Source organism: Ceratina calcarata, unplaced genomic scaffold (genome assembly GCF_001652005.2).
Source record: "Ceratina calcarata isolate Rehan_Ccalc_2016 unplaced genomic scaffold, ASM165200v1 scaffold579.2, whole genome shotgun sequence".
Taxonomy (NCBI): Eukaryota; Metazoa; Arthropoda; class Insecta; order Hymenoptera; family Apidae; genus Ceratina; species Ceratina calcarata.
Window position 1 is genome coordinate 653,878 of NW_017177008.1, and position 15,293 is coordinate 669,170.

The window sequence follows — 15,293 nt, forward strand, 5'->3', positions numbered from 1 at the left end:
TTCCTTGGTACGCACGCTGAACTGTCGACTCCGTAAGTATAGAATTTTCAACGAAATGACTTTGATAATTGTTTTATTACGATGAACGTAGTGAAATTTCGAAAGTAGTTTATTGTCGAAGGGAAAGGTTTGACGAAGGGAGAATAGAAATAAAATTTTCGAACTGTAAGATTTTTTTATTCTTGGCTTTATATGTATATATAAACATTTATTACAATGCTCTTCGGTGTTTGTGACAAACCTACACGTGCGTTAATTTATTACATTTTCATCGCGTAGTACACGTAGAGTAATAAATATTTTATTCAAATCACATTGGTCGTTACTTTTAATACAGTTAAAAAATATGTACAAAAGTATGTACAAAGAAATAAACCAGTGCTCGTCACGCGAATGATTTTGTAAGCGGAAAAGACTATTATAGCTTTCAAAAATTATGTATTTAAAAAACCGTACTTGAATGTAGTTTGCAGACTTTAATGTTTGTAATATTACTATCGCTCAGTATCGCGATCATAACTATAATTTGAATCGTAATGAAAAATTCCGCTCCACTCATCTCGTCAATGAAAGATTTGTACAAAATACTTAAGCATTTAAATGATACGTAGATGTACGATATGGGAACGTAGAAAAGATCGAGCTGCCGAATTACTTGATTTGAATGGTCTTAAAATATGTAGAGCGACGGTATAACAATTCGGCAACTTGACCGGAAATAAGTGCGCGTTAAATTTAACCGAGCGGTATCCTAGATGAACGTTTCTTTACGTGAGAATTTGATATATTCTTCGACAGGAACGAAAGAACGCCTTAAGTCTATACGTAAGTGCTTCAAGGCCGAATTTTGAAATTAACAAACATTTTTTCTAGATTGCACACGAAAAGATGTTTGTGAATGTTCAAAACGTTCGCCCATTGTCAGTACCTTGGAAAAACCTACGTCAATAAATATATATTTTGAATTATAATGTGTATCATTTACACATAAATGTTTTATGTCCTTTTTGATTTTTTCTATCATCGTTCCAACTATCATATCGTAAAGTATCAGTTTTATCACACGATTAAAAGATATACTTTCAGTAGATTGTGCATTGTCGAGGGAAACGAACGTTGCCGTTTCACATATTTACAATATAAACATTTTAAATGAATGTGAAACAAATTTTGTAATTATAGCATCGATTTCTACGAGAAATTTCAAAATTGATGGCTTCGCAAATTAGAAATTACCGGTACCGTTCTTAGACACGTGTTATACGAGCCGTTTTCTTAATGTAACAATTAAAATCTGTTTCTTCGCTTTATGATAATAATTGAGCGTGACGACGAGCATAAAACGTGATTATGTTGTCAAGTGTCATTAAGTTGAGGTATTCCATGCGTGGTATCGCGGTTGTCGACAGACGACAATTCTCGTCGATCTCTTTGGTCTTCCAAGTTTTCTTTGGTTTCAGTGCTGCTTTTCTTCCTGTGCGTTCACCTAGATACCTTAATATCTCGCCCGTGCTCAGTTTATTTACTGAGACCATTAGCGTAGAGAATTGATTTAGAGAAATTACATATTCACACACTCACACACACACGCGCGCGTAATCACTGCTTCAATCACAGACTGGTTTCCTCAATGGGATCGGTTTTTTGAAGTTGATGTTTCTCATCGATACCTACGAAATACGTCGTTACGTATCCTTTCGGTTTTACGTACGTCTGTCCTCGGAGGTGGCACTTTACATCTTGCTGTTCAAGAACAGCCGCAGTCTCTGCCGTGACCTGCATAGAAAGACTCTCTTAACGAGTGTATTTATCACGGGTACTCGTTTAATAGAGAATCTAAACTTGATCAAACCTGTATTTTTCCCGCAACACCTGTAGTATCCATTCTTGATGCCATATTCACAGCGTCGCCCCAAATATCATACAGCGGTTTATGGGCACCCACTACTCCTGCCGTTACTTCCCCGTGCGATATCCCAATTCTCAGTCTAAAGTAATATCTCATTTTCACGATGTTCAAACAATTTATGTAATTCAATATCGGTACACACCTATACGGCTTCGACGTGTAAAAAGATTTCTCTTTTAGCTTCTTTAGAACTGCCATCATCTTGGTAGCAAACTCAGCCATCACTTTGACCACGTTGTCGCTGAAATTCTCTTCGCTCTCATCGCTGTGCATTGAATCGCGTCGACTTGCTTCTAATCCACAAGCTGCCATATAGGTGGTACCTAAACGAGATCGTTGATTGTTAATTTCGTGATAATTTCACATGTACCAGAGAGACAGAATGATTCGGATTTACCGGCGATCTTGATTTTTTCGATTTGACAGACGAACTGCGGCTCGAATAATAACTTGTCGAACTCGCATATGATTTCATTCAAGTCTACTAAACTGTTGCTCTCGTCGATCGATACGTCCGTCAATGAAGCGAACATGACCGCCACGTTATTGTGGGCTTCGTGATACGGTTCGTGCTCTTCCGATCTGTTCATATTCAAGTAGAATTCCGCTGCGTAAAATTTCCGCCAAGTATAATTACGATGCTAGTTTATATTCTCATTCGCTTTAGTAGCAACGTTTAACTTACCAACATGTTCCGGTAGAATGTTACGAAGCAGAAGTTTATTCGCGTTTCTCGTGTGAAACGCTTCGTCCTGTTCCTTGGTCAATTGACGTTTCCATAGATAGTCTAATCTGCTCAAATATTCTGCCTGAAGAATAATACGTTCACGAATGCAACTAATCTTATAATATAATAGGGAAAGGACGTATCAATTACGGTGTACTTACTTGCCGATCGATAAGGTGCAAAGAGAACGTGAGGAACAGGACGCTCAGAATGTGAGCTACTTTCGGTTCTAAGTGAGGGTTCCACCTTTCACCTGACTGTGAACAATTACCAATTTATCAACGAAGAAAATTATATTTATCATCGCAGCATCGATCATTAGCAATCTTTTCGAATAAAAATTTACCTGGAACAAATTTGATCGGTACACCCAAACGTTCCACGAATAAAATGACACTACCGCGATAGCTATTACTAACTTTAAGATGTAATGCAGCCTCAGGAACAGAAAGCTCGTCAGAATCGCCAGCGAGCAGGTCTGTGTCATTTGCTAAAAATGATCACGTTATTAGATATATCAGTAATTCGCGCACACGTGGATGTTAAACTTAAAGCGAAATCTACAACTTATACAACGAGTACCTACTAAATAATCTTACCCATGGTGTAGTTATGCAATCGAGATTTGAGCCAGGTTCTACGATGCTGGTCGTATCGTTGCTGTTACGTTCATCCATGTTCTCACATTCGAACTGAAATCATATTGTCATCGAATAATTGAAGAACTAGTCGACGCAGTTTCCTTTTTACCGTCTACTTACAATCATATCGAACATGGCGCACGCTACTAACATTATCGTTATGACCAAATACAGGATTGTCCTGAGAAATGCGCTCCATACGACCTGATAAGTACATAGTAAAAAAATTGGCGTTAAATATTGCGGAAATTCCATATTACATACGACGATAGCGTTCTGACCTTTATGCTAGTTTGATAAAGAAAAGATAATAATTTATTGCGAGGATGCGGAACTTGTCCCTCGTGCTCGTCATGCGGATCCTTGTATCTGTTCCATGCAAAGTGCATCCAAGCTATGGGCATTAATGCGATTAAAAATAACATGGATACGATGTAACTGATCGTTGTGCTCAAATGCCATCTAGAAATTAAACGGTATAGGTAACAAATAAATAAATAATAATGTTCGTAAACGTTCTTGCAATAAATGCTTACTCGGAAGAGAAGAGTGAAGGTACGAGGGAAATGAGTCCCATGAAAATTAGGACGAACACGGCCGAGCTAATGTAAAATTTAAAAAGTGGATCGGGTTCCTTTAGAAACGGTATCTCCCAACTCCACGGTTGCAACGTTATGAACAGCGGATTTATGTTCTCCCATTTGCACCATTGTCTATAGAACCGGTTAAAAATCATGTAATTATTATATGCGACGTTTCTGTTTTATTTTTTAAGTTTTATATAAAACAGAAGATACACGGTGAATAAATCGAAAGGATGATACTTACTCCCATTTAGTGAGAGGCATTTGCTTGATCGCGTTCTCCATTTCCACGTCCGCGGCTTTCAGCATCAGATGATAATCTTTCAGGCAGGAGTCCATGAAGTGCGTGCGGCGCCTGCAGGCACCGATGTCTACGTGATTACTTATAGTAGCGGTGAGCCGTCTACTGTTCCTTGAGCCAGAATTCATATTGTTAACGCTGAGGAATCTCACGTAATGCTGCTTGTTAGACGCTGCCGGGGGATCCGGAGTCATGACTGTCAAAGTGTTCTCGCTGTTCTGCAACAAGGTTCGCCTGTCAACGATGCGAAATACTTCACAGAAATTCGTTTAACGAGCAACAGTTTGTCAGTGGCGTAGGAATTAAATCGAACGTTGTTAAATCAAGTTCGAGCGATATTGGCTCACTTTTTGTTCGTGTAGATCAGGGTTTGAAAACAATTACGATATCGATTCTTGAAACAGTTGTCGAGAACTGAAATAATGCCACAGGAAAAAATCCGCTGTCTACTAATAAGAGTTTTTACATTTTGTCGGTTCACTGAACTGACTTATAGCCGATTGAAACAGTTACCTTCGGAATCTTTTCAATCCCTGGTACATTTATGGAAGCGACATAATAAGGCCGCGCAAATCTCTCATTCGTCACGATAGCATATGTCTTGCAGTAACTGTAATTAAAGTAATTTTCCATTTGTTCACCACGGGCTTCCTACGCCACCGGGGAATACGCACCTGCGTGATACACGGTTCGGGCTCGGGAGTGGACATTGCGGGGGTGATCAGGTAGCTTCGGATCCCGTACTGCTTCAGAGTCTCGTCGTTCAAGGTGTCCACCGGGACGCAATCATATTCGCTGGCGTCGATCAGATCCAACGTCTGTTGCGTAATATGAACCTTGCCCGGTTTCCCGGTTTGCTCCATTTTATTAGCTATAACGACGTCGCGTGACCAAACGTCGTATTGCCACTTGTTAGCACCCAGGATCCCCGATATTATGTTCCCCGAGTGGATACCTATTCTCATGTTCACGTCCACGCCGCTCTCGCGACGCACCCTCGCTCTCACGTTTTTTATAATCTTTATCATATCCAGTCCTGTCAACGTGTCAATGTATCTGGCGATTAAACATTTCAAAAATCTTAAACGTATACCTGCTGAAACGTATTTACCTAAATCTACGCAGCTCTTGGCGTGCTGAGAATTCGGAGTCGGTACACCGCTCACGCAGTAGTAACAGTCACCTAAGAATTTGATACGGAGGACGTTGTGCCTCTCAGACGCTTCGTCGAAACTACCAAACAGTTCGTTCAAAGTGTCGACCAACTTTCGCACGGGCAACGTGACGGTCAAACCGGAGTAGTTCACCACGTCGGCGTACAAAATGCTCACGTCTTTGTGTGTCTCAACGCAGAGATCGCTAAAATATCACATCAGATAATTTTTTACGCTGTTGCGTACGTAGAATCATGATAAAATAAAATCGTTATAAAAACGAATTTACGTACCTGCGAGGTCGCCCCTTAGGCGGAGGTTTCTTGTGCTCTTCTATGAACTTGAAGATGTCTCGGAAATCTTTTTTTATCTTCGCAGCTATATGTTGCGGTAATATGCTTCTCGTCAGTTGTTCCTACAAAATGGTATCGTTTCGGTCTTACATATAATAAACCCCTTGACAGTATGATCAAACATTATAGAAAACGTAGAGACACGTACTTCTTGATCCTTTTCATAATTGAGTCGCAGCGTCGATTCGACGCATTTTCGCCGATCGAGAAACGACCGCCTAATAACGATCTCGTTCATAAATCTGAAGTATAGCCCCAGTCCATTGACGCAAGCAAAGTAAATCGTGTCTGTAATAATCTGAAAAATTCATCGGTCTGAATGATTGCGTATAATAATTGAAATCCATTTGATACGATGAAATACTCTGCCGTTCAAAGATACAATTACGTGATCGAACGCGAAACTTTACCTTCGTGTAATACTTAGAATGATCGAACGTATTTCTATAACTGATTAACGTAAGCGTGGTCAGGTAGCACACCGTAGCCGTGATCCCGAGCATGAAAGCGTGTAGATTCTCCGTGAGAGGTAAAAAAACGTAACAAGCTAAAAGCGCTTGAGTCGCGTACGCAGGCCTGCAAAAAAGAAATGCAATTACATTTACGTAAATGTATTAAGAACCCGCGACATTGCAGCAAAAAACTATAAAACCTGCTACTCGCAATTAACCGATATTTAATTAAAGCTGATTCATTCGTAGGAATTGTACAGTGGCTTGATCCCTGTGTAAACAGCTACCAATTGCATTTTCTAATTTCTGCACCGGCGAGCTTAGAGAGATTAGAAGAAAGAACCATAAACGATGGCGATTATCAAGATTCAACATCTGCCGGCTTCAGCCTCGCCGGAATAAATTAGAAATAAACGTCTTTTAACAAGCCGCGCGAAGTTTCCTTATTTATTCCCAGAATATCCGTTTTTAAATGAGAAAAGGCAGCTGCCTGTAATTGACGGGACTGGCGAAAATGTCGCTCTTCGGTACCTGTTGCGAAATTGTTCGCAAGACTAGATGAGATTAATATCGATAAGCGGCTCGCCGATATTTCATAACTGCGGTTTACAGCAGGTGTAACGAGACGCGAGCGAGGCTGTTGATGATACGATTTGATCGCAGAAATTGTCTTCATTATTAATACTTTTTAAGAAACAAATAATTCAACGAGGCTTTCTACGTCGTACGCCGCTCGAATTTTTGCGGCAATCGAAGCTTTTATTAATTAGAACATTGCTAGTTACCTTATCGGTATCGGTGGTATTTCGTCGGTGTACATGAGGGTGTAGTACATAGGGACGATCAGGTCAGCGGTTACAAGGAGCACCACGATCAGGCAGGACAGCATCACCGACATATAACTGTTCTTGGCGATGATCTTCGATCGAAACGAAAGCGCGATCACCGGGCAGAGTAACGCGCTGACTATGCTGTAAACCACGACGTCCACCACGCAATTCTCGATGCTGACCTGTGGCAAAAAAGTGGCAACCTTTGGAACGTGCTCTTTTTCCCTTTTTCAATCGAGGGTGTATTTTTGGCGATACTGGTCGTAAGTCACGCGTGGTCCCACCGGTAATATGTATGTACACCATGCGGGTCTATAAATAGTAGCGAAATAACCGGCCGCACCTTACCAATGGAAAATTATCGATTCGGCAGTCACGATTGTGATCCGACACAAATAGTTACAATTGCAGGTACTGAACATTTTAAGAAAAAATTGGACGGAGCCAAATTAAAAGGTAGTTTCTATCAGAAGAATGTATTATTTACTAAAAGTATTCGTGGTACGAATGCACGCGATAAGGTAATTGATAACGAAAGAAGAAACTTTAATGAACTCGATACGCTGTAGATTGGTAGACGCGGCTCGTAGTAGACTTCAACTGGATACGCGTACTACGACGCGGAGTATTACTGTTACGCGCGTTTCTGTTTCGCTTACCATTGTAACCAGAATCAAACAATACGTGGTTCCGAGGGCCAGTTGCAAAAGACCGAAGAGCGACAGATAACCATACTGAAGCCTCCTCTGGTAGACCGTGAACAGCTTCTCTAGGCTCTTATATTTGAACTGTTTCTGAAAGTGAAAGCCCGCGTTCAGATTATGTATTCCGTCGTGTGATCGAATCGTTGTTTGAACATTCTACCCGGTGGTCATCATTGTCGCAATGATATTATCATCGACTGTCTGGCATTTTTAAAAACATTTTACGAGGGAAAATTAGAATCACCGGAAGAGAGAATTTTATATGTAAAGAGGCATAATTTGTAGGTCGTGTTATACTTTACAGTAAGACTTACAATTCGACGATTAATATCGCGAACTAAATTCAACGGGATGCTCAGTTTTAGATGCGTACATTCTACTTTCACTCGAGGCCATTTGAATTTCACGCTTGGCACAACGAGCGTGCCTTGCTGGCTTACGAATTTTCGTTTGCGAAGAACGATGAACAGCAAAACTAATGTAAAATAATGTCTAGCGTCAGATTAATAATAAATTGGTATTCGAATTTGAAAGCGGATTATCAAACACGGGCACACGTGTTCTATTACTCTCGATATCAGCGAAGAAACATGCACGTGATGAAAAGGAAACGTCGATTGAACTTGTAACATATGGCTATGCGTAGGCTCCTACATCGCTTTTCTACACTTTTGTTTAGAAATCATAAAATCTGATATTTCCAATGAATACTAATTAGTCTCGCAGACGCTACTCCTTGAACAAATAATTATTTTCTTCGTGAACACGTTGTCAAACAAACGGGATTTATTGTCATGAAATTCTAATTGAGTCTGGAACGCAGACAGAAAAGATTTTTCCACATTACCTACGCACCATCCGATATGGGATCATATAGAAATACATGTCGCAGAAGAACATCGCGTGGTGTTCACTTAAACGAACTAAAAAATGTAATTAAATGTCTGCAATCACATTAATTTCTCACTGAAGACGTTCCTTTCACCTCCTTCTATCTAATTCTACATCCTTTTGTCAGTATCAAGCACTTTTTAAGTACACTTTGGTACAATCACGATGCAACGAAGAAGAAGCTGTACTCGATTAATTTAAGGACGATCATCTCTCAGTCACACTAAAGGGTTTAAAGAACCACGAACCAAGGTGGTGTATCTCCGGCAAATGTCACCGGCTATCTGATGCCGAGACCGACGTATGTCACGATGCCCGAGGTGAATTATGCGAGTCGTTAAGCAGGATAAAAATCGGTCCGAGCCGAAGCGCAGTCGCGCGCTTCCACCGTCTCTAGTTTTCCACGATTTTCCTACTGGAGGAAGAACGCCTCGATGCCTATCCGACGGGAAAGGAACCACCACCGGCTCGTCATTTTCCCCGTAGTCTGCGTTTCGCGCGTGCGTTTCTCGCATCGCGGCCACGGCTCGGACGAACCTTTCGTCCGGTCCGGCGAATATTGATCTTCAATCCCGAACCTCTCGGGCCCGACCACTTTCTTTCTATCCACCTTTTCCTCGTTCTATCCGTTTTCCTCTATATCGGACCGCGGACGTCCCTTTCATTTCCCAAATATTAATAATTAATCGTCTCATCTGACGCGGTGTCCCAAACAAGAAAATAAGAAAAGGTAGAAACGAATGAATCCAAAGGTCATCGCTTATTCTCGGAATAATCTTCGGCAAATAAAGTGCTAAGGATACTGAGAAATTAAAGCGAGGGGAAGCACGGAACTATTATAAAAACTGGTACGAATGATTTCTAGGAAAACGCTATCTTGCCTTTGTAATGAATCTTTGAGATCTTCATGTTTGAACAGACTTATTGTTTGAGTCTAGACGGGAAAGAACAGGATCGATACTGTGCGAAGGATCGAGAGATCGGGGAACACATATTTAGCATTCTTGTAACCGCGAGATTAGAAGTTTCGATAACGGCGGACGTCGATAACGTGGCCGGCACAAAATGTTTTGAAAGTTCGTGAAAAGATAAGAATGTTTAGAAAAAATAATCGTTTATCTGTTTTTTGAAAGTGAAGCACCGGTGCTCCTGTTCTCAATGTAAATCGAACACCTCGACGATTGAAAAGTGAAAAAAGAAATGAAAAACGGTGATAAAAGAGGTGACGTCAGAATCTGTGTTGTACGGAGAAAAATTCTTCACCGAACGGAACGGGACCCTCCTTCGACGCCGATTTAATGATACAGACACATCGATATCGATTCACTAGCGCGCATCGTTAGATTGCGACGAAGGACGCGATCCACATTGAATACATTTTTCCCCGGTGCAGTTACCAAGTGCATTCGTCGATATTGTGGCAAACAGACGATTCACGCGATCACTCGACGCGGAAAAAAAGCAACTTTTCCGTGTAATCGAATCAGCGGACGTGAAAAAAAAGCGATATAACATCGTACTGCTCTTCAGGCTTCATCGCGTAAGCAACTGCATACTTACATACACCGGTGAAAAAGTTATCGAGATTCGACAGATAAAAACTCGGCAATAATCAATTGCAATTGCCTGGCAATCATCGGCGACGCTTACCAGATACCGACTTATTATCCGCACTGACGTGAACCTCTAACGGTGGTCGCATCTATCCTAGAGTCCTTATAATTCAATTATCACTCGTGGCCTGTTAACGCTGCGCAAAAAACGTGTGAAGCGCTACTAAAAAACCAAAGACATTTATCTGTGATTAGAATGATACGAAAATGAGCTGAATTATCTTGTAGTCGAAGTACACAGTCGTTTAAAACTTTTAGAGTAGTCAGATTCTTTATTTAAACGACATGTGTACTCATTGTAGATATACAAGAACTTGCTACTCATAACTTCATTGCTTTCAAATTCTTCGATTACGACTGTTAAGTCATTGAATTGGAATTATAAAAAAAAAGTCAACACGAACATACTCCGCAAACGTTCACTTGTGCAAATTTCACACAGAGAATTTCTCAGAACTTCCGCGGAAGTTTGATTAAATATGTCCAGCGTCTCTCTCGAATACCAATAAAACTCGCCGACAAGTTTTTCCTAATTTAATTCATTCCGTGCGTCGCCGGCTTCACACATACCGGTTCGCTGATATTACTATTATTATTTAAGTGCCGAGGATGATACTTCTCCCAGAATTCTTGCCTACTTTCGATCAAGATCGGTACAAAATATTTTAATAAGCATCGGGATAAAAATTTTAAACCTCCTACCAATGTTTTTAACCATAAGTATTATCGCGAAACCGAGAGTATATACGTAGCCTGGCAAATTCGGATGACAAAGAGACGTCTGCACGCCTACGCGATCATCGAAGAAATGTTGAACTCACTCGCAAGCTGGTCCAGGTCCACTCGTCAAGGTTGTTAGGCGCGACGATCCGGGCATGGTTGACCATGTGCAGAGAGTTTAACGAGGCACGGGTGACCAGTTCCACGTCCATTTTTCCTCGAGACACCGATTATCTCGAGCGTGCGATTCCTGGCTACCGATCGAACGGGCGATTGATCAACGGGCGATGACCACGACGATGACAGACCACGACGGCGACGACGACGATGATCTCACGGTTGACCGACCCATCGCGGCTACGATCTACGGCCAGACTGATCCACGGATGAAAATGACTCAACCTGAAGCGGCTCACCGGCCGCGGCTTCGTGTTCCGTCGTGCCGCCTCTAAACCACTACAGTTGCTAAGCCTATACCGTTTTATCGTGATAAGGGAAACGGGCCACTCTAAATGTTCCCTTCTCCCCTCTATCCATACGTTCCCCCTTGATCGCCGTATACGCGTGTCCGGTAAAAGCACGGTTACGCTTTTCCGAGTCTCCTTCGGAGATGCACAATGACGCGAGCAACGAAACCACCCGCTGCTCGGAGGGTCAGGATTGATTACTCCGTTCCCTTTGCGAGGGATGGGATTTTTCGTCCGTTTCCTTCCGACTCCACGAAACCTTCGACGCTCATTTAAATGGTCCGCATTAGGATCGGATGGCTCACAGCTGAAAATAAAATGAAAAGTTTCCCTGAATTAGAAATATCATGCGTGTATCATCGATATGGCTATAAATGAACTTGATTTATATAAAAAAAAAAAAGTATTCTGAACGAGGGGAGGATCATCTTTCCAGCGATCACGGTAGCCGGTTTCGAGCGTGAAAGTGACTTGAACGAGAGCAACAACTTGGTCATTGAGTACGCTCGAGTAGTCCTTGCTGCCAGAAATAACGCACGTGCACTTATGAATAAAACCGTCGTTGATAAGTGTAAACGTCTGTGCATACCTTGATCTGCAATTATTTCTAAAAATAGAATAGTATAATCGATCTAAAATATAATAAATCCTTGAACCGTTCTAAGTAAAATGATTGCAAACAGAAGTCTCGAGTACGCATGGAAGTGTTGAATGACAGAAGAATTATGCAAGACGGTAAAAAAGAACCGATTACTAAGAGCACGCGGCAATTAATGTATCAAGGCAATAATTAACGTCTGAGCTTGTAGAAGTCACACGCGCGGAGAATCGCAAATCATCTAGGGGGTTTCAAGAACCGATTCGGCCGCCTCTTAATTATACGACTTTAAATCTTCTTTTGTATGCAAGTAGACGATGCCTCATGACGCCTTTCCGCGACCAAAATCAACCTGCTTACGGATGGCTACCGATGAGTGGACGCGATTCAGTCTGTGCGTTGCAGAATATTTTTCAGCAAAATCATTACATGCTCAGTGCATAAAATGATTTCGTCAGCGAATAACCGATCCATATTATATTATATCATTATTTAATAGGCGTCATTTCGTTTTCATGAAGTTGTAACGATAAATGGTAACTATAGTTGTTAGAGTTCATTGTTGACGTGCACGCGGTAGTATATTTGACTTTTTTAGTCTGCAGGATCGAAACGTGGAACGCGACGAATAGCGTACGATCGTACTCTCGTTTAATCGATTAAACTTTTGACTTAGAAGCATCGATGACCGACTGATAATCTTGTTAAGATTAACAATCGGCTGAATCATGCGATCAATCGTTCTCCGCGAGTAATTACCGTTCCGCTGAAAAATACTGCTTCTTTGTAACGTTACAGTAGGGTGAGAAAGTGCTACAGTCTCTCGTAAGTGATGAATCCGTTTGTTCGTTTTGTCATTAGTGCGGATCGATTGTTAATTATTAGCGATGAAACTGCGTTTATCCGAGGACGAGTACCTCGTCGTGGCGCATGTATAAAGTGTGACGATAAAATGCGTAATTCAACAAAGGAAAACGCGTACTGTGAGCGCATAATCGCAAGGCTTCTGTTTTTTCTGTACGCGCGAAGCGATTAAAGTCAGCGTTAGATTACTATTACATAAAACCGTCTACGCTTCCAGAGTCGTCATAATAAACGTGACAATTATTGTTTTTTTAATTACAGCTACTGTGCATTTAGCAAGATCGTTTGTATCTCACCTTTCCTCACCGATCCAATTTCCGTCAAACTTATCCACTGCAGACTGTAGAATCCACTACGCGGACACTTTGTTCGGAGGAATTCATCGATGGATCGAGCACCGTTCAGTCGCGTTGAGTCGTCGCGCACAATAAACTACTTTCGTCTGACAAAACTTTCCACCCGGCGATATCTCCATGAAACATGGTATAAGCTCGATAGAGTCGGGCCATGGACATGGGTCGTACACCTACGGCTCCTTTTCGATTCGAGTCATGGTAGAAATCCCAAGGACGCACGCCAGCATCAGTCACTCCAATATGCGTGTACGTACGCGGTGTCCGAAAAACACAGCTATGAAACGTAATAAAACAATGCTCATTTCAATCGTCTTTAACACTGTTTCATTAAATAACGATACGAACAAATCAATTTATATCGTTCGATTGTATTCTTATAAACAAACATTTACCTTATAGACCTCTTCGTTATTCCTACTCTTAATGTGAATCTATATGCTTTTACTATTAAGAAATTAGATTTTATTAGATTGATTCAGATTTCAGATGAAAATGGAAGTTTTAATAGGATATACAGTAATATTCATTTTTTAAATCAATTATTATATTCGTATATCGATTTCGAGGGTCAGTTTTCCGCGGACGAGTTCTCCACTTACGCAACAGACAGGGCAAGCTTCCTAAATAGGCGGTAGAATTTTTACTCCCGAACTTCTCGTTACTTATGTGAAGGATAAAAAGTATCGATACACTGTGTATGCAGGCGCGTGTACCTGTGGGTATACGCACGTTTGATCAGCGATGACTAACTTACCCGGCTCAATGACACGGGAAGGTCCTCGGTAACGTTTTATAACTTCCGTCGTCTCGCTGTCGGAAGGTCGTCGATCGACGGATTCGTATCCCTTGAACGGCACACGAAAACGAGGCATCATCTGGTCGTGAAATTCATCACGATAATCACGATACTGTGAGCGGGCGCATATGAAACACTTTCTTTGAAAGCGCGGTGCACTTTGCGACAAGTGCACTTCGCGTTTGAATTTCGACGTCTTCTCATTTTATGGATCGCTTCGATCACGTGCTGCGGTGAATCAATTCTGCCGATAATGACAAATTCCTTTTTCCTCGGGTGAATAATTAGAGTTTTCAATTATTGTCGCATATGATGCTCCGATTTCTACCGTTTATTCTTCGTATGTAATACAAATAATACATTGTAACATACACTTTTGTGAATATACACCCCCTTTTTTTCATTACTACTTCGCGTTGATGACCATCCGATCGTCAATAGTTTGGATTTGCATAAGTTTCTTATTATCGCTGCACAAACAATTATAGCTTACTGTTCACGGACGGAAATCGAGCGCGCGTTGGAACGATGAATGTCTGATAATCTTCTTAAAAAAAATGACTGCTCGCTAACTTATCTATTTTAGATAAAAATTCAGCGATACGAGAAAGTTCGATACTTCAAGCCCCCAGAAGTCTTAACTGAAACTCTATTAATTGCGATTCGTAATACTTCACGAAACTTCGACATGAAACAAAGAAAACCAATTATTATAGCAACTAATTAAACAAACATACTAGAAACGTTTCTAAAAAGAACGTAGCACAATAACTTTATTTTTCAAATGATACATTTATGTTCAATATATACTATACGATGATTCATACGTAACATTTCTAGATTATAAATTAATACAAAGTGTGAATCGACACATATTCGAGTATGTGTCCTCTTAAGCCTATGTTTTTAACAGTACGTATAATATTAGATAATAAAACCAGTATATCGATTTCGAGGGTCAGTTTTCCGCGGACGAGTTCTCCACTTACGCAACAGACAGGGCAAGCTTCCTAAATAGGCGGTAGAATTTTTACTCCCGAACTTCTCGTTACTTATGTGAAGGATAAAAAGTATCGATACACTGTGTATGCAGGCGCGTGTACCTGTGGGTATACGCACGTTTGATCAGCGATGACTAACTTACCCGGCTCAATGACACGGGAAGGTCCTCGGTAACGTTTTATAACTTCCGTCGTCTCGCTGTCGGAAGGTCGTCGATCGACGGATTCGTATCCCTTGAACGGCACACGAAAACGAGGCATCATCTGGTCGTGAAATTCATCACGATAATCACGATACTGTGAGCGGGCGCATATGAAACACTTTCTTTGAA

At 41.1% G+C, this 15,293-nt stretch overlaps 1 protein-coding gene across 5 annotated transcripts; it reads right to left on the reverse strand.

Annotated features, from left to right (window-relative positions):
* Positions 1-155: 155 nt before the first annotated feature.
* Positions 156-14,892, reverse strand: ACXD (Adenylyl cyclase X D). 5 transcript variants are annotated; one of them, XM_018032396.2, is made up of 22 exons: positions 13,919-14,892; positions 13,105-13,438; positions 10,981-11,653; positions 7,611-7,745; positions 6,907-7,133; positions 6,080-6,245; positions 5,818-5,967; positions 5,610-5,731; positions 5,274-5,521; positions 4,837-5,198; positions 4,106-4,380; positions 3,814-3,990; positions 3,559-3,739; positions 3,398-3,481; positions 3,236-3,328; positions 2,983-3,126; positions 2,798-2,893; positions 2,595-2,718; positions 2,307-2,516; positions 2,052-2,232; positions 1,853-1,988; positions 156-1,776 (listed from the first exon to the last, which is right to left on the reverse strand). In XM_018032396.2, the coding sequence occupies exons 3-22, from the start codon at positions 11,089-11,091 to the stop codon at positions 1,612-1,614; spliced, it is 3,387 nt and encodes a 1,128-aa protein (XP_017887885.1). In that variant the 5' UTR covers positions 11,092-11,653; positions 13,105-13,438; positions 13,919-14,892; the 3' UTR covers positions 156-1,611. The 5 variants fall into 5 exon arrangements, with proteins under 5 accessions (XP_017887885.1, XP_026673252.1, XP_026673253.1 ...); XM_026817451.1 differs by lacking the exons at positions 10,981-11,653; positions 13,105-13,438; positions 13,919-14,892 and adding an exon at positions 8,795-10,162; XM_026817452.1 differs by lacking the exons at positions 10,981-11,653; positions 13,105-13,438; positions 13,919-14,892 and adding an exon at positions 8,511-8,883.
* Between the last annotated feature and the right edge of the window lie 401 nt (positions 14,893-15,293).

Bases quoted from the DNA above. Each gene is read 5' to 3' on its own strand.
- ACXD (XM_026817451.1), bottom strand. From the start codon at position 9,061: ATGCGAGAAACGCACGCGCGAAACGCAGACTACGGGGAAAATGACGAG. The intron at 3,991-4,105 runs GTAAGTATCATC...CCGGTTCTATAG, and splicing joins ATGCCTCTCACTAAATGGGA to ACAATGGTGCAAATGGGAGA. The intron at 2,517-2,594 runs GTAAGTTAAACG...AATTTTACGCAG, and splicing joins CATTCTACCGGAACATGTTG to CGGAATTCTACTTGAATATG.